General features: G+C 35.6%; 2 protein-coding genes across 11 annotated transcripts in view; one reads left to right on the top strand and one right to left on the bottom strand.

The window, feature by feature from the left end:
• LOC145296756 (adhesion G protein-coupled receptor L4-like) overlaps positions 1-26,457 on the bottom strand; it is a 700,831-nt gene that overhangs the window by 372,506 nt on the left and 301,868 nt on the right. The window lies entirely within an intron of this gene.
• LOC145296757 (uncharacterized) overlaps positions 21,030-26,457 on the top strand; it is a 485,527-nt gene continuing 480,099 nt past the window's right edge. The window contains exons 1-2 of one of the 4 annotated variants that reach the window (XM_080142807.1): positions 21,030-21,304; positions 23,678-24,747. In XM_080142807.1, the coding sequence (XP_079998933.1) occupies positions 21,168-21,304; positions 23,678-23,882 (342 nt within the window). In that variant the 5' untranslated portion in view covers positions 21,030-21,167 and the 3' untranslated portion in view covers positions 23,883-24,747. Of the gene's footprint in view, positions 21,305-23,677; positions 24,748-26,457 lie in introns of those variants that run through there. The other 3 variants (XR_013870019.1, XR_013870021.1, XR_013870020.1) reach the window with 3 other exon arrangements.

Genomic DNA, 26,457 nt, shown 5'->3' with positions numbered 1-26,457 from the left:
TACGTCATAAAATAAAACAAACATCATATATGGAGAATTAGAATATGAACAAAAAAAAAAGAAAAAAAACTAAAATTCACGAATTTCCTTAAAAAAAACAAAAAAACAAAAACAAAACAAAAACAAAAAAAAAACAAGAACATTTTTAGATTAGTTCTGTCTGTGTTTTGTTGGATTCGTTAAGTCTGTCATCTTAATCTTTAGCGTACAGTTTTATTATTTTTTTTACTCTGCATTTTCAACTTGAATGTAGATGTAAAAATAAAACGTTAAATGTCTGGAATCAACCAATGTTTGTTGTTCTGGCCTCTATTTTAATGTTTTTTTTATAATCCTCACTATATGAAAAAATGAGATTTTCTAGAAGATCTGCTGACTTAACTAAAGAAGTAAATGTTCACAGACAATGTCTATTTATATGGAGCAAAAAAAAAAAACAAATGACTCTTAGGGTCATCTATTGAGTTCTGGTTAGATTTTTTTTTTATTTGAGAGAAAAGTGAGTTTGCAAAGCCAGTTAAAAATCTCTATCTCTACTATGATATAAAAGTCACTTTCTGTATGCGAGTTCTCTCCTTATAGGTTCCGAAACGGTTGAGCCTATTTTTAGTAAATTTTACACAAAGGTAATTTATATTTCTAGCAGTGGTTTTAGATATGTTTTGTACAGAAATTAATCTGATAAGTATCGAAAATTGAAAAAGTCCGACCTTAAAAATTGTCTTTCTCCTCTTATGAATAAAAAAAGAATTTTTCAGGGGAACATTTTACGTTACACCAGTATAACCTTGGCCGCTGTAACGTAAAATATTCCCCTGTAAAAAATCTTTTTTGTTTTTTTTTTATCTAAAAGAAAGGAGTACTTTTAAGCTCGTCAAGCCCAAATATCATGAACGACATTATCATTATTATTAAAATTTTAAAACATTTTTAAAACGTTTTATGCGAATTAGTTCACTGGGCAAATTGTTCCTCGTTCAATAGAGAATTGATTCTATAATAATACATACACAATCTGCATAAATTATAATATCATGGGTGTCCAGCTAGTGTATGCTATATTTGTAATCTCTGTCCGGAGATACAGTTGAAAAAATAAAAAACCTATAACAAGATCAAATAACTTTTCTAAAATAAAATTCTATGATTAATACAAAGGTGTTTAGGGTATTCTATTACCATTATTACTGCTTATCTGAGTTTTTATTGCATCAGAGTGAAAGCGTTTGCTACTTTCTCTGTGGGATTAAATAGTATAACTACCTGCGGTGATGTTTCCTTTCGTTTATAATGAGTTATTTCAATGATTTTTATCTTTTTTCTTTACTGCTTTTTACAGTTCCGATGAACTTACTGCACTTGTATTTCTTCAACGAATATACCCTCGACTCGCCTAACAAGCAGCAAAATTCCACCCCTTGACTATCACCAGATGCCGGAAGATTTCAACTCCTGAGACCGCCTATCTTTGGAATTTATTTCCTACTGCATGCTTCCAACATGCAGAAATTTAAATGTAATGTGAAAAATATCTTGTTGTCAAAGTTCTCACACACGTTGATCCCCTCCTTTTATAATTCTGGTCCCTATTACAATATCCCATTACGTTTCAGTGGCAATATCTTTTGTTTTAAGTGAAAAAAGGATTTTTTTTAAATATTTTTTTTAGATCTAAATTATCATTATTACCTGTTAGAAGATTTATTCTTCCAACAATTGTTTACTCGGATTGTTGTTTCTTGTTTATTTCCTATTCCCTTGCCAATGAAATGTTATTACGGTAAATAATTCAATAAAACGTTTTTCAAATTTGGGTTTATCTTAAGTAGGACAACCTCTGGAGTGAATGTGGTATTGTGGTAACTGAGTTAAGAGCAGGATAGACAATTTTAAGTATTTGAAACCAAGGATGACCAACAACACCCATTACCCTCACACTTTTGAATGGCCGCGTGTCTAATTCGTTCATAATGTATTTTTACATTTTGCCCAAATAAATATTTCAACGTGAGGCGTTATTTATTTTCAATATTTTTTTTCTTTTAGAAACGATTTGTTTTACAAGGGAGTAAACACTTATCAAGGCCAGAAGGCCATTCGAGGATAAGGGTGAATGATTGTAAGGTGGTAGTATAGTAATCGTCAATGGTGTAAGTTGGGTAGAATTTGATTATTTAAGGAGACAATTCAACAAGAACTTGTTTACATTGGACTTGAAAGCTACGATATTGTAGTCGGCCGAGAAGCAGGCCAGCAAAACAGTGTTCCACAAGCGGCCAGTTCCAGGGGGGAAAAAACTGTCTTGTAGAATCTGCGTTTAGATGAAGGACTTTTTAAGTAGGACGGCCCTTGAAGTAAATGTGGTATTACAGTGATTGATGATTATAGCTAAGAGTAGATTGGTTTGGCTTGGTTGTTTTTGTTTTACGGCATATCAACCCTTTTCAAGTGATTTAATGCCGAATCCAGTGATTATGAAGAAAAAGTTTTGGTCAGAGTGGACCTGGGAGCAATAGCAATTAAGGGGTGGTTCAACATTCCCCAAAGCCTGCAAGCTGGGGCCTCACCATCGGATATAGTTTAAGGTCATATCCAGGATCCCTAAGAATAGAATAGACATTTTTTAGTTATGGTGACAAAGAATGACCAACGACGTCAATTTTACCCCCACACTTTCGGATGGCCTTGTACCTAAATTGTTTTAAATGTAAATTTTGTATATATATATTTTTTTGCAAATAAATAATTCAAAGTGTAGTATCTGTTCTGATGTTCTACTTTATTCTCTCCTCGATTGGTAAAAGAGAAATTCTACTAGACTGAGGTAATTTTTATTTTTGTTCCAATCCGGATGTTAGAGAATGGATCGAGAGAGAGAGAGAGAGAGAAAGAGAGAGAGAGAGAAAGAGAGGGGGGAGGGGGTGTAAACTATATTGTAGACACGTTGACCGGAAGTCATGGTCAGCTGATCAGATTGCGTGGGAGTCACGTGACAAGGTTAGCTAAATCGTTGAGATTTGGTTTGGACTTACAAGGCGACGGACGGTTTCACAGTCGTCTTCTCCCCTTCACTGGGGGGGGGGGAGGCGCTGACGTGTACCACGCAAGCTAAAGATTCACTTTTCATCCTTCTGCGACACATATGGAAAGTGAAATAAAAACTATAGAACCAATTCATCTTTTGGAGTGAAATGAATCTTCGTCTCCAAAACAGTTAGCAGTCTCCCCTCCAAGACACGAGATGAATCCAGACTGACCAACATCCAACAAGCCAGAAGGTATGTCCGAAAATACATGCACCACACACGCACACAACGGCATATGAACATATCATTTAATAGACTGACCACTAGACAATCACACCACGTTAACTCTGATTAGATATATCGCACACGATCCCCTTTATGATACAACAACACAACAAACATTGTATTTAATTTGAACCTTGTGGAGAAGTTATTAAAAAGGAACACTAATTTACGCTTAATTTTTGTTTCAATCCAGAGTAGTCCCCCTTTTTTTGAGGGGGGGGGGAGCTGTATTTTCACCAGGTTTTAAAAATCGACATTTTCTTGAACCTGGTCCTCGCGGGGAAGTAGGTAAATATGAACGGCATTTCATTTGGCTTTGTCTTATTCTCGTGTCTGGTTTTAGCAAATTGCTCGCGGGTTTCGTTTACATTACGTATAAACATATCTGCTTCCGAAGAACACTTAAGAAACCAAGTCCTGCGGAACTGCATGCAGCCATCGCACACTTTTATACATTGTTGTTGAACCAGGGAAACACTTAAAAAGTCTTTCAGTAACAACGTAAAACCACAATCAAAACACGGGATTGTTATTCAAACAAACTATTAACAAGACTATGAGAAAAAGACAAACAGCAAAAGAAAATACATGTACTCTCTCTCTCTCTCTCTCTCTCTCTCTCTCTCTCTCTCTCTCTCTCTCTCTCCCTCTCATATATATGTGTGTGTGTGTGTGTGTGTGTGTGTGTGTGTGTGTGTGTGTGATAGAATGGAAATGGTTGCAGGTGGACAGAGGCTAAATCCGATTCCTCAGAGTTATCTGTTTAATGAGCTCGTTTCTATTGATATGTAGAGAGAAAGAGGGAGGGAGAGGGTAAAAAAAAAAACAAGGTGTTTGAACAGATAACGAGATTTCAAACAAGATTGCTTAAGCCGAGACATAATTTGGATATGTAGGGCAACGTTACCTTCGTGTAAGCCTCACACATCAACCAGAAAGAAATAAGTCATCCGCACACGCGCGCGCGCACACACACACACTAGTATTGGGACGATTATTTGGAATTAAAAAAATTGGAAATTTTGAGGGAATCGGAATCGTTATTGGAATCTAAAAAAAACTTATTTCCGATTCCACAAACGATGCTTTTATTTTTATTTACTTATTTTTACACGTTTCTTTCTTTTTTTTTTCTTACTAATGATGAATATTTATAGATGTCGAACTACATGTAAAGCTAAAATCTATAGACGAGAATCAATTTAGGCGAAATGGCATAGAGAAAAATAGCACAGGTAGAAATGGCAAAAGTGAAAAATATACATGAAAATCTCAATTTCGTTTCTCACTCTCTCCCGATATATATAATATGATCGAGTTTTTTTTTTTCAATTAAGAAAACCAATTTTTATAAGGAAGCGAGAACAATGCGCCTTGATTAACCATATTTTTAATAAAGGAAGACAACTCAACATGAACTACCGAGATTTTAAACTTAGTACTCTCATGGCTATAATATACTTATAATCGCTGAAAATCAGAAAAAAGATGTTTCTATATAAAAAAAGAAAAAAAAAAAAAAAAAAACAAAAACGGTTAATTTACACGATTATGACATTTTCATTCCGTGACGGGTACTTACATCGTACAGATTTTTCTGTATTTTTGTCTTTTAAATTAGGTCGAATTCTGCATATTAGAACCAGTATTTGTTTCCGACGTTCGTTTCATCATGTATTGTTTCTTTACACAAGCGGCACCAATAGGGATTTCTACTTGAGCCGACACAAGCGAATGGTAAAAACGAGGGGGAAGAATAAACGTTGCCCTTGTCTTTGTTCTTTAAACAGAGGTCATTAATATTCATAGCAGCCGGTCACATTAAACATGTATACGCATTGCTGGCATTGTTAGCCGCGAAAAATGGGTTATTTCGAAAGGCTAGTAAATAATGCAATCGTCATCATATAATTTTTAAAAGGCAGTGAAAATGGCGCTTCTTGTCACACACACACACACACACACACACACACACACACACACACACAGAGATATTTCCAGAATGTGTGAGAGAATATATAATTATTTCCACTGCCAGACAACATTGCAGCCAGCAAGAGCCACGGAAGCCAACAAACCGGATAGTTAACAAGACTTTCTTGTGTGCGGCGCGTTTGCTCAGTTGGTAGAGTGCTTGCCTCGCATGCAAGAGGCTCGGGTTTCGAATCCTGAGTTTGGATGTGTTTAACTGATGAGCCGAAAATGAGGGCGAAACTCGAGTCTTGAACTTCCGGTTTGTTGGCTCCTGCAGGCTGCAATGTTGTCTGGCAGTGGAACTAATTATATATATATATATATATATATATATATATATATATATATATATATATATATATATATGTACACGGCATAATTACGTTAACACACCCGTTCTCGTCAAACCACCGAAGTTAAGCAAAGTTGGGTCTGGCTAGTACCAGATTCTGGGCGCTGTATGTTCTCTCCGCTTATCTCGACACTGTTTCCAGTCGTCCTGAACCTCCACTTGCCACTGGTATTCAACAATGTCGATTCAGGAGAGGTGTAGTTGAAGATTGCGCAACTCTTGCCACAAAAACTGCACATGTAGCCACCCTTACAATTAGTATCCATAGTCTGTCAAGACTAAAGGAAGCCACAATATATATATATATATATATATATATATATATATATATATATAATGAAATAAGAATTAAAGTTAAGTTTACCAAAATAATCGAAGATGGCAAAACTAAAGTATATTATAAATATAAGTTAATATTTATAAAGTCATTTCAACCAGATGTAAAAGCTCGATAAAATCAAATAGGAAGTAGAGCTTATAATAAGAAATATATATATATATATATATATATATATATATATATATATATATATATAATTATGCTTATGCCGGGTGGCACACTTAAAAGTAGCCCAGAAAAATGTAGTAGAGAGGAGGAACATTCTTTTATTGTTTAAATTACCTGTAGCGTTATAAAAGGTGCTGGAAGTGCTCCGTTGACATCTATGCATTTCTGGGCACGTTTAAACAACGTTTGAGGATACTGTATGTAGATCTTCTGTTGTGATTCTCCTGATAGCGTTAGCAATGTTCTCCTTTAGTTGGTCTAGATTGTGAGGATTTTTTGCATAAACATTTTGTTTTAAAGTCCTCCAAAGATAAAAATCACATAAGCAAAAATGAATACTCGTATCCGAGTTTTGCCAACGACGCTATACAGTAACCCACAGACAAGAGTGTTTCGCTGTATTACATCTCTTCAGTGTGACTAAGCTAGCAGTTATCCTTAGGTTGGGATCAAACAAATAACCATCGAATCAGTAGCTCTATTCAGTAGGTCACCAGGACAGGCGCCGTTGGTAATGGTAGCTAACAGTGCTTTATACAAACATTGACCGCCATTTCTACAGTACTTCAAAGATGTTAGCATTACGCTAAAGTAGTAGCAGATGACACCATCACCTTAACCCGAGAATTGGGTGGGTGGGGGTAGGGGGTTCATAATTTGACATAAATTTTTACATTTATTCATCCCAAACAAGATTTATTGCTACTGTGATTTGTTACAGGATGTCGGGACATATTCATAGGGGCATTCTAAGTAGAGAGTTGTGCCGAATCTGTTTTTTTTACATTACATTTAATTTCTGCATGTTGATATAGTCAGTAAAACTTATATTCATTAAGTATCTTTGAAGCATGAGGTCATACAACTGTTTCTCACTTTTTTACATAGTCTTTTGCGTTATTGTTATAACCTGCAAGAGCTGCGCCAGTTTGGCAGTAGAGGACAGGCGACGCAGTGTCGCTTTGTATGGTTCTCTTCTCGACATTCCCAGGTGGTTAGGTCAGTTTTATAACCCCAACTGGTCAAAACAACTTTCTATCTCCCCATTCTTGTTCTCGGGCTGTTAAGTGTTTTCTAGGGGAACCAGGATTCTTCTGAACCAGGAAGAAGGGCCGCAGAAGGGGATATTCATGGAGCAGTCTGAGAAAAGAAGAAATTACTGTAGGACGTCCTATAGCATCTGAGGGTCTCTACAATGAAGGAGCGAGATTTAGCTGACTGTCGAGTTTACATCGTGGCATCACCAGTTTCACACTTGAGATTTGTAAGCAGAAAAATGACAACAATTGACAGCGGGAAAAATGGTAATGCTATGGAAAAATGGCAATGCTCTGGAGTCAACACGACTTTGAAGTTTTCAACACGCACATTATTTATGCATAATTAAGTATTTTTTATATCTAGGCCGTAGGAACTGAAAAGTCATTTTGAAAAAAGCGTGCACCAAGCCAAATGCAAGAAACAGCATAATAATTATCAAATGTACCAAAAGATCATTTATACAAAAATTATGAATCTAGCATCTTGTTTAATACCTAGACCATTTTGACAAAAGAATGCACCAGGCCAAATGCAAGAAACAAAATAATTATAAAATATACCAAATGATTATTCGAATAAAATTATGAACTTGACATTTTGTTTAATATATAGGCAACGTGTACGGAGTAATCATTTTGATAAAAGCCTACACCTGGCTAAATGCAAAACAACAATAAAAATGATAATTAAATGTACCAAAAGGTCATTTGAATAAAATAAAAATATTAACCTGACATCAGGCATGGGAAGAAACAACAAACTTGATTGATTGTCAAAAAGAAGATGAGTCAAAATTCTAATATTTTAAAGGTAATTTTCGGCCACAGGTTACACAGGTGTAATCAAGTCGCACCAAAGTCATTTGTCTTATATTTTATCTAGAATTACTAGATACCAATTAATAATTTCAATAATTATAAGTAAGTAAATAAATAAATAAATAAATAAATAAATAATATTGGGGCATCAGTCTCGTATGATAATACACAAATTAGCTGTGAACTCAAATTCCAGTGGAGATCAAAGGTCTCAGCGAGAAATCAATGGTAAACGCCAGTAACAATAACACAAAATCATTTGGAAAGACTCAAAAAAATAGTGGAGAGTACTGGAAATATTGGGAGACTTGTTATCACCCAGATTCCAGGGACTCCCCCCCCCCAAGTAATTATCAATAATTAATCTCCTATATTGACCACTATCAAAATTCTTAATCTGAGTAAATATGATAATAAAAATGATGGTAATAATAATTATAGTCATAATGATGATGATAATGATGATGATAATAATTTTTGTATAATCTAATATCTTGTTTCACCTTGTATTTGCCTGGTGATTTTTGTTTTGATTTACGCCATCAAATGTTTGCCTTTCTCCAACACACATGAAATAATTTATTCTCGTTTATATTAAAAAGCCAAATGCATTCATATTATATTCTAAGCACTTCATAACAGAAGAAAAATGACCAACTTCAAGTGTAACGCAGCAATCAAAGTGCTTTGATTGGGTTGTCTCCCTTGATAGCGTGCCTGAGATTTGGTACAACCAACAGACACCAAGCGCATAAGTGCCGGTCTTGGAGGAGGTTCGGTGTGACTAGTATGTGTAGTTTTACACAAGTAGATGCTAAGAGTTCATGTAATTTTAACAGTCAAGGAAAGTAACAACGCCTGTAGGAGGAAATTTGGTAGTGATGAGACACGTAATTGTGAGCAGCCTATTATTAGAGAGAGAAAACGAGACTGAGAGAGAGAGATAGAGGAAGACAGAGAGAGAAAGAGAGAGAGATAAAGAGAGACAGAAGTAGAGAGAAACATAGAGAGACAAAGAGACAAATAGAAAGAGACAGAGAGAGAGAGAGAGAGAGAGAGAGCGAAAAAGAGAGACAGAGAGACAGAAAGAGACTGAGAGAGACAAATAGAAATAGAGAGACAGAGAGAGAAAGAGAGAGAGGGGACGAGTCAGAAAGAGATCCAGAGAGAGAGAGAGAGAGAGTGTGAGAGGGGAAAAGACAGAGAGAAAGAGAAAGAAACAGAGAGAGAGAGAGAGAGAGGGAGAGAGAGAGAAAGAAAGAAACATACAGAGAAAAGAATGACAGAGAGAGAAAGAGAGACAAAGAGAAGGAAAGAGAAAGAGAGAGACTGGCGAAATAGAGAGACAAGTCAGCAAAAGAAAGAAATAAAGTCAGGGCGAGAAAAAGAGAGAGAGAAAAGGAGAGAGAGAAAAGGAGAGAGCGAGAGAGAGAGAGAGAGAGAGAGAGAGAGAGAGAGAGAGAGAGAGAAATATGCAAAAATGTTTGAGAGAAAGAGAGACCCAGGGAAAGACAAAGACAAAGAGTAAGAGTAAGAGATAGAGAAAGAAAGAAATACAGTGAGAGAGATAGAGACATATGTAAATAAAAGGAAAAGAATAAAGGAACCAGAATTCGTAACACTTCGTTCGCTTAAAACTTATAAAGCTGTGAGCAAAAAGGGCTGCCACGATGTCTACAGACTTCAGAAGAAGCAAAGTCGTTTTTATTGAGCGGGAAGACGAAGAGGGCGGGGGGGGGGGGGGACGTAAGCAATCTCATTTAAATGCTTCTCACGATTCAATAAAGTTGTTAGTGAGACGCATTGAACGTTGGAGATCATTTATAACAAGAAAGACAAAACCGATAGCCAAGTTTAGAAAGAGATTTGCTTCACCGGACGAAGAATGCGGAACATAGAAAAAAAATAGCACGAACACGCAGTTCATTGCTATTGTGCTAGTCAATGCAACGCTAAAGTACCTCAACCATAAAAAATCGCAGCGTTTTTATTTTTATTTACAAAGGAGTCACTACTTATCAAGACCCAGAAGCCACTCGAGGATAAATGTTAATGAATGTACAGTAGTCAATGGGAAAACATCGTAGTAATCGATTGTAGTGGAAATTTGGTAAATTGGATTACTTAAGGCGAACGGCTCATCAATAACTTGTTTACGTCGGTCTTGAAGACGACCATGTTGTAGTCAGTTGGAAAGCAGGGAAATGGAACAGAGTTCCACGGGCGTGCAGTTCTTAGAAAGAAGCTTTGCTCATGGAATCTAGGTTTAGGTTAAGGCACAGATAAAGAGTAGGGGGGTTTATTGATAGTGGTTTTAGACGAGTGTATTTTGTGAAAGTCAGGCCGGGAGTGGGAACTACAGATTGGAGCTAAGACGAGCACCTGTCATAAAATAACGATAAAGCAGAGACATGCTCACAACGTCTCTTCTGTGGGAAAAAGGTTGCAGGGAAGAGAAAGGGGCACCCCCACTCGGCTACGAAGTCTATTTTGAACTCAAGGCAGGATAAGCTATTTTTAGCAGCTCCCGTCCAGATGTGACAACAGTACTCTATCCTTGGACGTACTTGCCTCTTATACAGGTAGAGAATTGAAAAAGCAATGAGATATCTACTGAGGCGGTAGAACAATCCCACAGTTTTTCGAGCAACCTTGGAAACGGATTTGATGTACGTGTTCCATCTCAGATGTCAGGTTGGGTCTACATCATACTTAAAGTTGGATAAGATTTGAATATGGGAAAGTTTTAAATTTCAAAGCTGAACATTTTCGACGAGCAAATCATTTTCCATTATGTTTTAAAATACTAAATCGGTCAGTTTACACGGCAAACCCAAACAATCTTGCATTTTTACTCGTATTTCGAGGGCAAATTTTTCACATGAAATGATTGCCAATGATGTTAATCACCTTTTATGCCATATCGAAGGTTATCCATTCCCTCAGTTACTTCTAGAAAGTGGGTCAAAAACAAAAGTGCAGCAATTTCGGTATGGATCCCAGGTCATATGATGTGCATTTGCCATTAAAACCTGACCCGTTGGGAATAAGGGATGTATGTTCTGCTTTCATATGGTAATATAGACAATTTCTCACATTTGCAAATGATATTCGCAAGAATAATGTATTATGTGTTTGACCAGCAGAGATTTCCAGGTGCGGGCAATTCACCCTGGGCAGGTTTAGCCGGTTTCAGGTTTTACTAATTATGCACGAAAAATTAAGGTATGACAAAGCATGACAATTGCTCCTACTGATTCTCTATTCGTGTGAAGGTTATCCATTCCCTCAGCCACTTCTAGAGAGTGGGCCAAAAAAAAAAAAAAAAAAGGTGCAGCAATTTCGGTATGGATCCCAGGTCATATGATGCGCATTTGCCATTAAAACCTGACCCGTTGGGAATAAGGGATGTATGTTCTGCTTTCATATGGTAATATAGACAATTTCTCACATTTGCAAATGATATTCGCAAGAATAATGTATTATGTGTTTAACCAGCAGAGATTTCCAGGTGCGGGCAATTCACCCTGGGCAGGTTTAGCTGGTTTCAGGGTTTACTAATTATGCACGAAAAATTAAGGTATGACAAAGCATGACAATTGCTCCAACTGATTCTCTATTCGTGTGATATTAAGGCACCTGGGATTCTTATTTCAAGAACAATAAAAGCGATCCATTTTGATTTTTGACTAAAAAACTTTCATGTTAATGTTTTTTTCTCTCCCGTTGCAAAACTCAGTCATGTTCGCAAAGTTAAAAACAAAACATTTTCCTCTACAAAACGGTCAAACCAAACACAGTAAATAAATATTTTGAAGATATAAAAAACATAGCATAAAGCATAAAAACGTTCATCAAAATGATCAGCTTCAACATTAAATCACCAGGAAAAGGTTGATATGCCGTAAGACTAAACAACCTCATTAGACATGCTAATGCATTGAAAGTATTTTTATTTAGAATTGGGATCAGAGTATGAATATATATATATATATATATATATATATATATATATATATATATATATATATATATATGTATGTCTGTGAGTATGTGTATATATATATATATATATATATATATATTGGTGTGTATGTGTGCGCATGTGTATGCGTATGTGAGCGTGTGTGCCCATATGAGTTTGAGTGTGTGCACATATGTATGTGTGTGTCTGAGTGCGTGCGCATATATGAGCGAGTATGTGTTCATATGTATGTGTGTGCGAGTGTGTGTGCATATGCATGTGTGTGCGAGTGTGAGCGCATATGTATATGTGTGCGAGTGTGTGCGTATATGTGTGTGCGAGTGTGTGCGCATAGTATGTGTGTGTATGCGAGTGTGTGCGCATATGCGTTTGGGTACGAGTGTGTGTGCATATATGTGTGGGTACGTGTGTGTGTGTGTGTATACTAGCTGTAACTATCAAGCATTACACAGCGGTAATTTTATTTTATTTTTTATTTTTATTTGTTCTAAGTGTTTTAAACTAATACAGAAAAGATATAAAATTTTAGTTGTAAGGGAAACAACTGGTTCATATTCTTCAGTAAAAAAATGAGTTCGATTTTTTTTTAATAATTTTTTTCAGTTGTCGGATTACCATCATGTTTAAAATAACCTGTAGCTTAGTAAGTGATTTTATTTTTCCTTCTTTTCAAGGTTAGACACAAGGTCAAGTATATGTTCGATAAAAATATTTTTGTGAAATGAACTGGATTTGAATTTGGCACTTCCCGGTTTTCATCCCATATCATTAACGATTTAGCCACTGTTAGCCAATAACACGGTACAACAATATAACATGGAAATTGGCGAGTCAAAATCTGTTTGATCTGTCAGTTTAAATACTATTGAGGTCTAATTTTTATGATCTCACTAGATAACGTTATGTTAGATATTAATAAGTTTATAATGTAGTATTGGAAATCCCAGCTTAAATGCTATCTTTTTTTTTTTTTTTTTTTTTTTTTTACAAAGGCATCACCACATTATCAAGGCCCAGAGGCCACTCAAGGATAAGGGTTAAAGAGTGTACAGTAGAAGTTGGTCAATATAGTAATCATTAGTAATGAAAATTTGGTAAATTTAATAACTTATATGGAACGGCTCATCAAGAACTTATTTACTTTAGACTTGAACAAAACCATATTGTAGTCAGCCGGAAAGCAGGAAAACGGAAGACAATTCCACAGGCGTGCAGTTCTAAGAAAGAAGCTTTGTTCATGGAATCTACGTTTAGGTTTAGGCACAGATAAAGAGTGGGGGAAATTATTGATAGTGTTTACAGCTAGACGAGTGTTTCTTGTGAAAGTTTGGCGAGGGGGGACCATAGATTGAAGCTCAGTTGAACACTTTCCATGAAAATAACGATACATCAGAGACAAACTCGCAACATCTCTTCTGTGAGATAGAGGTTGCAAGGAGGAGAAAAGGACATCTCCTACGAGGCTACGAAGTCTATTTTGAACTCTATCAAGGCAGGACAAGTTCTTTCTAGCAGCTCCTGCCCAGATGTGGCAACAGTATTCCATCCTTGGACGTACCTGGCTCTTATATAGATAGAGAATAGCATCAGCAGTGAGATATCTACTGGATCGATAGAAAGATCCCACCATTTTTCCAGCGGCCTTGGCAACAGATTTGATATACGTGTTCCATTTAAGATCAGGAGTAATGGTCAAGCCCAGAAGCTTGTCAAAACTTGAGGCCTCCTGAAGACGAGAGCCATTCATTTCAATTGATGACAAATGTGGATTAGAATGTTGATGATGTAAAGAGAGAAGCTTGGTTTTAGATGCATTAAAAGTAACCAGCCACTCCTTTCCCCATTGTACTACGTGCTCAAGATCAGAGGAGAGAGAATTGGAGAGAACTTGCTCGTTTACTGTCTTAGATGTGGTACCATAAATGGTAGTGTCGTCAGCATAAATGTCTACAAATGATGTAAGGATATGATTTGGAAGATCATTAATGTAGATCAGGAAAAGAGTTGGGCCCAGGATGGATCCCTGAGGGACACCGGCATTAATATTGTGAGCTTCTGATTTTTGCCCCTCAACTACTACTCTTATGAATCTATCAGAAAGAAATGATTTAATAATTGAGAAGACTTTTCCAGCTATACCATAGCTAGCGATCTTATGAAGTAAACCTCTATGCCATACCCTATCAAAGGCTTTAGATATGTCAAGAGCAATTGCCCTAGAAAGATTGCCACCGTCGAGAGATTTGCTAATCCTATGCGATATAACTGTAAGGACATCTGCTGTAGATCTAGCAGAACGGAAACCATATTGAGTGTCACTAAGAAGGTTATTTTTGTTGAGATGTTTGATTACTTCTGTATTTAATACAGATTCTAGCAACTTACTCATGACGCACAGGAGACTTATTGGCCTGTACTGAGAGGGGGATGAGCGATCACCTGAATTCTTAAATACAGGGCATACTGATGAGATTTTCCAGGGAGATGGGAAACTATTCTCCTTAAGACAACGTTTAAACAGTTTTGTAAGTATGGGCGCTAGTTCAGGTTGAAGTTTTTTGAGTACTATAATTGGAATACCATCAGGGCCAGTTGCTTTACTGGAATCAAGGTTTTTGATTAGCTTGGCAACATCACGTACAGATATACGTATATCACATAGCGTGTTTTCTGATACAAGAGGAAATATTGGGGGTTGGCGGTCTTGGTCGCAAAGGGTAGAATTAGCTGCAAAGTTCTTGACAAAGAGTTTGGCTTTGTCTGATGCTGACGAGATTACCTCAGATCCATTGATAATAGTTGGGATGGAGCACACGCTTCTGTTCAGGATTCTGTTTGCTATTTGCCAAAACTGGTGGGAACCAAGCCGCTGCTCAGCTACTTTGGACTTAACAGATTGAGCATACAACTCTCTTGCGTTCCTTATTACTTTCTTACAATGGTTGCTGGCAGTCCTAAAAACGGCTTTAGTTTCCATACATCTATTACGTTTGAAGCAGTGGAAAAAGTGATTTCTGTGCGCAATGGCAGCAGCACATTCTGGAGAGAACCATGGCTGGCTGTTAGGTTTTTGCTGAAATTTTTTAGAGGGTATGAAATGGTCAATACCTACAATTAACCATTCAGTTAGGTCTAATACTATAGAGGACACATCCTTTTTAAACATGGAATGCAGAGGTAGATCAGATATAAATGTACGGAAGCTATCCCAGTCAGCCTTAGTGTATCGATATACTGTACGATGAAGAGGTACGTCTGGGGACTTATTACATTTCATTTTTATCTTAATTGATACAACAGAGTGGTCGGAAGATCCAAGAGGCGACAGAACAGAAACTGAACATAGTTCAGGGCAAGTTGTGAGAAAAAGGTCTAGTAGGCTCGCATACTGGCCGTCATTATCGGGCACACGGGTAGGTTCCTGAACAATCTGAGTGAGGTCATAGGCAATGGAGAAATCATGACAGAACCTCCCCTCATCATCGGTCTTGTTTGAGTGGGTCAACCATTCGACGTTGTGAACATTGAAGTCTCCACATACGTGAATGTTAGCTGAAGGATAAGTAGAAAGGACTTGGTCAATTTTCTCAGATATGCTTTGAAAGATAGTAACTCCGCTGTTGTGGGGGCGATAGAGAGTAAATATAAATGCAGTAGTGTGAGCTAAAGCAACCCGGAAGCACATATAAGGTAAATTAGGATCTTCCCTGGAGATGTCCCTCCCACATGGAAAGCTATCTTTAATATAGGCACATATTCCATGCCCATGGCGATCTTGGGGGTCAGATTTAGAAGTTAAGTTAGAGTATCCTGTAATTGCAAACTCATCAAGGGAAATAGCCTGTCCAATGCCAGTTTCACTTAAAAATAAAAGGTCTGGTTTAGTCTCCTGTAATTGGGTTTCAACCTCTGGAAGGTTAGAACGTAGACCCCTGATGTTGGAGAAGGAGACATGGTAGTAGGGGTCTACGTTGGAAGTTGGAGAACCGGGTTTAATCGTGTATTTTTTCTTGAAACTTGTCATGATGAAATTTTGGAATTTGTGGACTAGGTCGACAGATTTACTTAGAGCAGGACAGAGAGGGGAAACTAAGAGAGAAAAAGAAACGAAGAATTTTTTTTTTTTTTTTTTTTGTACCACATGATAAGGTAAAGCCGTAACAATTACCCACTAGTATGGCATCGAGAGGCCCCACCAGAAGCTACTGCATGGTCCAGATTCCATTCACCAAATGGCAATACAGCAGCCCCAGTACTTTGCACCTGCTGATAGGACAGCCTCCTTAGTGGTTAATCCAAGGTTCGGGTCCCTGACTATCAGGCGGATAACGTCAGCCCAGACAAAACGTTTACCTCCAGCACCCTTACTAGTGACATGGCTACAAGGATAGACATAGAAACAGAAAATTTCCACCAACTCTGCCAACTGTTCGCGCAAAAATACTGCCAACCTAGTTTGTAGAAATAGTAAGTTATATAAGCATTTTGGGTTTCCCATTGTTGATTTAGCAGGGTCAGAGAAGGTAAGATTTGACATCCATCAAACTCAGTCACCTTTAACGACCTAGATTATATGCATTGGAAATTAGGGGTAACGGGGATTGTGGTCGTAGGCTTCCGGTTGACGGACACATGGGCTGGGAGTTGGTCTGGGGCAGCAGAGAATGTAGACGGGAAATCCTGGGTCTTCGACAACCATGGGTTCCAGATATAGGCTTGCCTTTTAATAAAGAATTGAAGCTTCAAATCTATCTTGTGTTATCGATGCATCTGCAGCAGTAAGTACCACTCCCCATGAGATGGAGACCAGCGACAAGAAGATATCCGCTGGACAAGGCAAGCAGGTATGTACGCATGACATTATTTGCACATACACGTTGAGACCTTTCAAGGCAAGAACTAAGAGCACACACACACACACACACACACACACATATAAGTAAGAACATATATGTAAGAATACACAGACTTAAAAATACCCGTAAGAAGAACAGAAACAGTAAAAAGAAAACGATCAGCAAAGTAAACAACTAAATAAATAAATAAATAAGTAATAAATAGATAGAAGGACGCCAAAAAACCATTTCGGAACAATAAAGTTGAGCCATTTTGTCGCACAGATTGAGATTAAAAGTCTACTTTCCTCATCACGCCAGAAGAAAAACAGTTAACATACTCAGTCATGGCTAACTCATTTTTTTTTACATGGGGGTCACCACTTATCAAGGCCCGAAGGCCACTCAGGGATAAGGGTTATTGTGTGTACAGTAATCAATGACATAGTATTGTAGTAATCATTAGTATTGAGGGTTTTGATAGAGTGTCTTACTTAAGGGGGCGGTTTGTCAGGAGTTTGTTTTTGTTGGACTTGAAGACGTCCAAGTTGTAGTCAGGTGGGAAACAGGCAAGCGGCAGAAAGTTCCACTGGCGTGCAGTTCTAAGAAAGAAGCTTTGCGCATGAAACTCGCATATGGATTTGCAAAACGAACTCTCAATAATTAACTGTTTGTTTTGAGTGTTTTTTATTTCATGATTGTGGTCATTTTTTTTATATCGTCCACAATACTATTTCCAAATACCTTTTAATATCGTTGATAAATGCCTAGCATTTATGGTGAGATGTTTCTTCTGGGTGTTTCTCTTCTGGGTTTTCTTAAATTTTCTCGGGCAATGCCGAGACATGGTCCCTGCTAGTATATAGATAAGATAAAGAAAAGGAAATATCGAGTGTAATTGTCTTTTTTAGTGTATTTTGTAGGTTCTTTTTCCTTTCATGCATATTATGCTTGAATAAAACCTTTATTCCACTCCAATTTCTACTTGAAAGTTACCAGATGTAGAACGAAAGATAAAGATTTAGTTTACAAAAAAATAAAATAAATAAATAAGGGGAAAAGAAAACTGAACAAACTTACATCATCTTTTGCACAGTCTCTCTCTCTCTCTCTCTCTCTCTCTCTCTCTCTCTCTCCCTATATATATATATATATATATATATATATATGGATATCATGACATTTATAAACAATAATTCTTTTAATCGCCAAAAGAGCATAAACATGATTATGAAGATGATTTAATAAAACAGAGAAATTAAAAATATTGGTTATATAGTGACACACAATCAAGGTTCATGTTAAGCTCGTAATGAATATTTGAAAAATGCCACGGTGATTCTTCAGATTAAACCCCATATGTAATGCTGTTCGTAAAAAGAAAACAAAGAAAATAGCACAAAAAGGCGTACTTACACGTTAGGTTAGAAAAAAAAATAGTACACCATAGATTAGGCAAACCCATCCGATATTTAGTTTTAAAAAATAAAATAAAATTTCATCAGTGGAAGCTGTCGGCGGCCATTTCCGGCCTTATTAAGGCCAATGGACGAGGGACATAATTCAAACTATAATTCAAGCAAGGGAAAAGTTAACAAACCCTAACCCGCTTACAATGTTAAGAATGGCTTCCTAAATTTACATGGGGTTCAATTTTTTTTTATTTATGAATAAAATAAAAATTGAATGAACGTGTAAAATTTGGCATTTTTTTTAACCTAACCGTACATAGGGGGTAATGAAGGAAATCCCAAATGACCTAGAGATGACACACACACACTATATATATATATATATATATATATATATATATATATATATATATATATATATATATATATATATAGAGAGAGAGAGAGAGAGAGAGAGAGAGAGAGAGATAAATAGATAGATCCACGGACACAGACATTACTATATAAATTGATAAGCGATAATTAACATGCAATTTCAGGCAGAGGCTCTTCGTTAACGCACGCAACTGATTGTGAGTTCGAATCTTGTCAGTTAGCCACACTGATGAACCATAGGAAAGGTGCAACGTCTATATATAACTACTTAATCTATAAATGAGTAATATATATATATATATATATATATATATATATATATATATATAAGATTAAAGTAAATAATTTTATCTGGAAAACAAAAAATGCCGATTTTCGATCGTTTGAACATTATTGACTGTCTTAACGTTGTGCCCTTATTTGGCATTTACAGTTGTTAAATTTCCCTCAATTCCATCGGTGATTCATGGTGGCCTGGAGTAACGTCCTAGCAAATAGATCCAACGGTGACTTTGTAGCTGGGTTTGAATTTCTCGACCTGTAGCAATCGTTACTTCTTGCACTGATGATGGCGAAAGCATGAAACACTAATGTCCGTATATATATATATATATATATATAAAGGGACCCTAAAAATATGGCGATAAGGTAGGAAACTTTCTAAGGCTCTGGGGAACTAATTAGTACCAGCAGTAAAGTCATTCCTAAAAAAAACAAAAAAACGTTATGACATATATACATATATATAATCCAATACTATTTACTAGCAAGTGGGCGCTCGACTTTGCCGGCTATAAAGTATGCTTAATATATTTTAATTCATGCAGACTTCGTATTTATTATTAGAGAGCCAATTTTCTATTGAATATTTAAATATATAGAACTGATTTCAAAAGTAAAAAAAAAAATGACTTTAGCGACATCAGCTTGAATCGAAAGCAACCCAGCCGCGTTCTCTGCTGTTTGAGCTAAGTTGATAGGTGGAAAGTAATAGAAATATGTCCGCAAGTTAAAATGAACATTTTGCATTTCAGCTTGCCGACTTCTGTACCTGTTTATTCATCCATCCAAACAAAGATTTTATTCGTTATTTCCTGTTAATTTCAGTGTTATGTGACTAGTAAGTTAAGAGTTTATCGGTTAAATATTTACATACTGACAGCCACATCCGTTTTATTTATATAGGTTGATAACTGCTATTTTTTTTAATACGAAATTAATGTGTACTAGCAGGCCACCCGGCGTTGACCGCTTATAAAATACGTATAAATATTGTATTTTAATTAATGCAGAATTCTTATTGACTATAAACAGAAACACCGTAGGTATTAAACGTAACGTGAAGTTCGTTTAAAAAAACAAAATGAAGTAAAAGAAAGAAAGAAACAGAGACATGTGCGTGCGACTATTATGTTTTTATTTCTAAACAGTTCAATTCTTGCAAGAAAAAAAATACTCGAGCTGAGAACGAAACCAAAACCTAAAGATAGTGAGTCAAGTACAATAACCATTAGGCCAGCTTGACACGATCTTTAAAAAGTTCTATCAAACCTACCTTTTCTAAACATAATGTGAACGATTCGTGCATGCACAGTCGTGAAACAGTTGACATACAGATAAAAATTCGATAACTCCAAGTATCAATTTTTCGATATTGACATCTTATCAGCCGTTTCTTCCGAACGAAAACGGCTTAACAGGTTTTCTACATCTCTGAATACCCTACATATCAAATTTCAAGACTGTAGATCAAAAATTCGTTGAGTATATAAGTTAAGAAGTGTCCATACACACACACATTCTCACTTTTATAGATATACTAGCAGACCGCCAGGCGTTGCCCGGTCTTAAAATACGCATAAATATTATATTTTAATTCATATCAAAACTGAGACATGTGCATGCGAGTAATATGTTTTTTTTTAAACAGTTCATTTCTTGTAAGTAAAAAAAAAAATACTTGAGCTGAGATCGAAACCTAAAGACAGTGAGTCAGGTACGATAACCATTAGGCCAGCTTGGCACGGTGTTTGAAAGTGTTTTTTAAACCTACTTATTGTTAACATAAAGAATCTGTCATCTGAACGATTCACGCATGCGCATTCGTGAACCAGTTGACAAACATAAAAATCCGACCACCTCGACGTCTCAATTTTTACAATTTTGACCCCTTACCAGCTCTTTTTTCCGGATGAAAACCGATTAAAATGTTTTCCACCTGTCTGAATAGTTCATATAGCAAATTTTAAATCTGTAGATAACAAATTCGTTGCGTATAATAGGTTGAGAAGTGTGTGTGGCAATTGGTAGGAGTTGACTACAAAACGGAGGTGGAGAAGTCAACAGTGAGAGACGAAGGTCTCGTGCGCACCGGAAGAAAGCGCGGGACTTCCGGTTGAAGAAAAGAAGATTCTAGAAGAGGATTTCGCCCCGCTGCGTCAGTGAACGTACGGACGAAATTTGTCACCCAACCTAAAGAGAAGAGGAAAAGGGAATTCGCCCCGTCACGTCAGTAAATGTACGGACGGATTCTGTCACCAAATCTTAAGAGATATAATGAAGAAAAGGAAGAAAAAAAAAGGCACCAGTGAACTGAAGCCGATTACGCTCTCATGTATGGGCCAACGACTCACACAACCAGAAAAGGAAGACACCGAAGTAAATTCAAACCAACTTTGTCTCCACCTAAACCGGTAAGTACAAACCAAATGAACATTCTCCTGTTGTGGATTTCTCTCTTTACGTTGACTTTTCTCACACTCATTCACGAAATTCTCTTCTGTCACAAAAACGAACTTTCTCTACATACCTCCCATTAATGAATAAAGTTTTTTTGTTTTTTTTTTACCCTTAAAATATAAATGTCTGTTTTATTTATTTCTATGGAGTCAGATAGTTAAACACAAATCTAATAAACCCACCACCACATCAAAACACCATATGTACTCACACACACACACACACACACACACACACACACACACACACACACACACACACACGCACTTTTATAGATATATAGATAGATTACGAATGTTTAAATTGAAAGGGTTGATCATATTATTGCAGGAGAAAAAACAAACTTTATAGACCCTATTCAAATGTAAAACGTCAGGAATAAAAAAGTGAAACAAAAACTAATGTAAAGAAAGAAAGAAACAAAGAAAACGTAAAATCACGAACAAATAATAATAAAAAAAAACCGATGTCAGAAAGACGGAAAGAGAGAAGAAAAAATAACAGGACAGAATACAAATCGACCATTTCGTGCAGCGCTTCCAAATGTCCTTCAATAGTAAAAAAAAAAGAACAAAAAAATGACACATCTTTAAAAGGTGTGTCACAAACATGACAGCTGATTGGCTTAGGAAGCGGAGATTTTAGTCATGAGATAAGATAGTAAAAGTCTAACACCTGAAAGAAAGTCGGTGGGGAACGGGGTCAAAGCTTCAAGTTTCTCTCTGTTATTATTATTTTTTTTTTAGACAAAAGTTTTATAGGATTATTAGATATTGTCTAATATAGATTTGAAAAAATAAAAATTTATACGAGAATTTTCTCCAAAAAAAAAAAAATAAAAAAAAAATAATTGGAATTCTATTTATATACGAAACGCTGTCATCAAGAATTCCGAAACCAAAAATTATTCAGAATAAAACGATTACCTATCCGGCACGAAATATATTTCATTAACAGACATTTTCTGAGAATTAAAAAAAAAAAAAGTAAATAAATAAAAAAAAAGTGACGCAAAAATTAAAATGAAACATTTCCGGCAACACCGTGTACCTACAGTTACTATTAAATAATTTTATCGGGGGGAGGGAGAATAATAGAATATTTTTTTCATGTAAATTTTGTTTATGAAGCTATATCGGCCAATAAAATAAGGGAAAATGTCACTTTACTTTTACATAATCCTTATCTTATATAGTAAAAGCGACTTTTATTTATGCAAGAATAATTGCTAAACAAGTATATCAATTTTTGAATGGAACCAAAGTGGAATAAATAGTGGTATTAGCTCCACTTTACACGGATAGCCTCTCTCTCTCATGTGAATGCGCGCACACGCACGTATATACTTTTTATTTGTTTTACATAACACGTATGTGTCGCTTCAGGCGATATTACTTATACAAAAGTAGAGTACGTAATTTAATATTTATTTACTTTTGTAAAAGCAATGTTACCCGAACAGGTCCCTAGTTACTTGTAACTGGCTGACCGAAACGTACTCATGGATGTGTAGCGACATATAAAAGTATATCTTGCTCTACTTCGGTATTGACCACTCGTTAAAAATTCATTGGTTGCTTCACGCCTGGAACATATTTACCTGGAATTATATATATATATATATATATATATATATAGTGTTCCACATACAGTACTGTTTCGCTGTTTCACAGCTCATCAGTGCAGCTAGATATTGTTTATTTATTTTTGTAATCGATACTTTTTGAATAAATTCAATCATTCATACGAAAGTACATTTTTACCTAAATGCGAGTTGGGAATAATTTTCCCTTTGACCAATTTGGTACCCCCAAATGGGAGCGGCATATGTATTGTTTAAAAAATATATAAAATTTAATTATATTTTAAAAACTACACACACATATATATATATATATATATATATATATAAAAATATTGTGAATAAATGACAAAAAACTATATTCCAAAGTTTATGATGTTGACCATCATATAATTTATTCCTTTAATTCAGTTGACATTTACAATTCTTGACAGTATCTGTTTCGTAACGCAAAATAAATCACTTAATTATTATATAAATCATTGAATCTATTATGCCCTTAACTCATCAGAAGAAATAGCAACAATGAATCTGTCAAAATAGAAATAAATTGCGTTCTGACATGATTAAAATCCGAAAATTGGAAGAGAAGCTGTAAATACCTTATAATATGTTTCCATTAGGCCATTTTGAATTTCATGAACTTTTGAAATCGTCCCATCACTAATATATATACAGGTATTTGAGAACATCATTATTTCATCTCTTTTATCTATTATTTAATCTTTTATTTTGTTTCTTTCAGAAAATTAATTATGGCAGATATTAATTTAACTCAGGAAATGAAAAGACAGGCTGTAATAGTTGCAATCGTGATTTGCACATTGCACAATTTCGAAAAGTTGCCCGATCGTTTGTCTTTAAAGTTCGCAAGTAATTATAGGACAAAAATGGCTCAATTTCTCCAGTTTCTAAACTCTAAAAGCATCAACAACGCTCTGACAGCATAAGAACGCCTGAATTTGTTCAAAGAGTTCAGAACATCATTGATGAGAGCCCTCAAAAGTCAATGGCGTCAATTGCAAAAGATCTTAATGACTCAGAAGCCACAATTCGTAGGACTTGTCATGAAAATCTTCGATACAAGTCGTATGTGATGAAGAGAGGCCAGTTTATCTCCGAGAACACCAAAGAAAATCGGTTGGTAAGATCCAAGAGGTTTTTAAGTAAACTGAAACTTCCTGCTGAGCAATACATTCTTTGTTTTTTTTTTTTTCAGACGAAAAATTTTTTGACCAAAACTAAAAGGTAAACCGAAGAAATGACAGATGGCTATGTGCTGACCCTTCTGAAGTTCCAAGGGTCATGCACACAAAATTTCCAGCAACTGTTATGGTTTTAGAGGTGGTTAGCAATGAGGGACATGCGATGCCACCACATTTCTTTCCACAAGGAGTAAAAATCAATTTTGCTGCTTACATTGAAGTCCTGGGTACTGTTGTGAAGCCTTGGATTGATAGAGTAAGAAATGGAAGGCCCTTTATCTTTCAACAAGATTCTGCACAGGCACATAAGACTCAGAAGACACAAGAATGTTTAGCAGAGAATTTCCATGATCACATTACACCCAATTTGTGACCTCCAAGCTCTCCAGACCTAAATCCGTTGGATTATTATGTGTGGGGCGTTGTTGAGAGAGATGTTAGTAAACATTCTCATAACACTGAAGATTCTCTGAAAGCATCCATAGTCAGAGTAATGCAGGATATCGATGAAGATCATCTTAAACGTGCCTGCCAACGGTTTAGGTCTCGAATAGAAACTGTAATTGATGCTGAGGGCGATTTTTTTAATAAAGTTAAAAAATAATATTTATTTTATGTACAACAAAGTGACTTTTTTTTGTAATACCGATGTTTTTGTTCGTCTTTTTGATTATTTTTAAAAAGGAAATATATGTTCTCAAATACCAGACGCACCCTGTGTGTATATATATATATATATATATATATATATATATATATATATATATATTACTGATGGGACAATTCCAATATTTTTCCCAATTCCAATACAATTACCGATTCCGATTCTTTATAAATCTTCAAATATTTAACTATAAAGTTGTTATTTTCTCCGATTTCTGTAAAAAAAACACATGCACACATGCAGATATTTTCCTAAACATAAAATAACACAGAGGATGATCTATCGATTTTAGCTTTACTATTATTTCAAAATCAATAAATATTTATTATTGTATCATTATTACCAGCAATGGAAGATTTTACTTTAAAACGAAATCAAATAAAGTAAAGACAATTAAAAAAATCGTTTTTGCATTGGAGAGTAGGCAACACTTTTTTCGATTCCAATACTGATTCCCTCAAATTTATTGATTTTTTCCGATTCTATTTAATCTTCCTAACACTAATATATATATATATATATATATATATATATATATATATATATATATATATATATATATGATGTCGGTTCACCGATTTCAATGAATGCCATAGAACATCACTGACGATGCTATGATGTGCGTGGAACTTTTGTGGCAAGAGTTGCGCAATCCTCAACCACATCTCCCCTAAATCGGCACTGTTAAATACCAGTGGCAAGTAGAAATTTCAGGACTACTGAAAACAATGCCGAGATAAGCAGAGAGCAGATACAACGCCTGCTATTCTCAAATGGTCACCCATCTGGCACTAGCCAGGCTCATCATTGCTTAACTTTCGTGATCTGATGAGAATAAATGTGTCAATGTGATTATGGCCATACACGCACACACACACACACACACACATTATTATATGCATATATATATATATTGTGTATTTAGGTATCATGTTTTCATTCAGACAAGTATTGCTAAACAGCACAGAATGGGTTTTCTTAATGAGCTTTTTTTGTAATTTTTCGAATTGTCGTTCTTATTTCTCGGTCGAAACCATGCAAGAAAGTTCCATAGTCGTCTTCGTCCATGTGTTTTTTCTGTTGATTTTTTGGGGTTTTTTTTTGCAAGTACTTTCAATTGAGTTTCATCAGTCGTCTTCTGGCAGTTTTTGATTACTGTTTTGTTTAAAATCTGGATGCTTCTATATGTTTCAGTTAAAATTACATTTAAATTTCTTGAACTAGTGAAGTATCTCATGTGTAAAAGAACATGTGTTAAGAACGTGTTGAAAACGTGGGTAAAATAAATGTACACTGGTTTAAAACTGTGATTTACAAAATGGTATACGAGTTACATGTTTTTTTTAATAATTTATAACTTTACATTTAAACATAAATTCTACGTAAATTCTATATCATTTTGTAAATTACAAATATTGTTCAAATTTCACTCAATTTCAGAGCTATCCAAATTGACATAAATGACTTCATTGCTTTAGCGTAAAGCTATACGAAACTAAGTATAGCCAACGTTAGCACTTTTAGCGTCTAGCATCAGTGTTTAAAAATTTATAATGATCTGTTAATTTAAGAGCGAATCATATCTATTTATATATATATAAACATATACACATGCTTAACTTTATATATAGAAAAAGATGTAAATTCGATATCATT

This window comes from Euprymna scolopes, chromosome 17 (genome assembly GCF_053919585.1).
Source record: "Euprymna scolopes isolate OS-2025 chromosome 17, ASM5391958v1, whole genome shotgun sequence".
Lineage (NCBI taxonomy): Eukaryota > Metazoa > Mollusca > Cephalopoda > Sepiida > Sepiolidae > Euprymna > Euprymna scolopes.
This window is presented reverse-complemented; position numbering and strand designations above follow the sequence as displayed.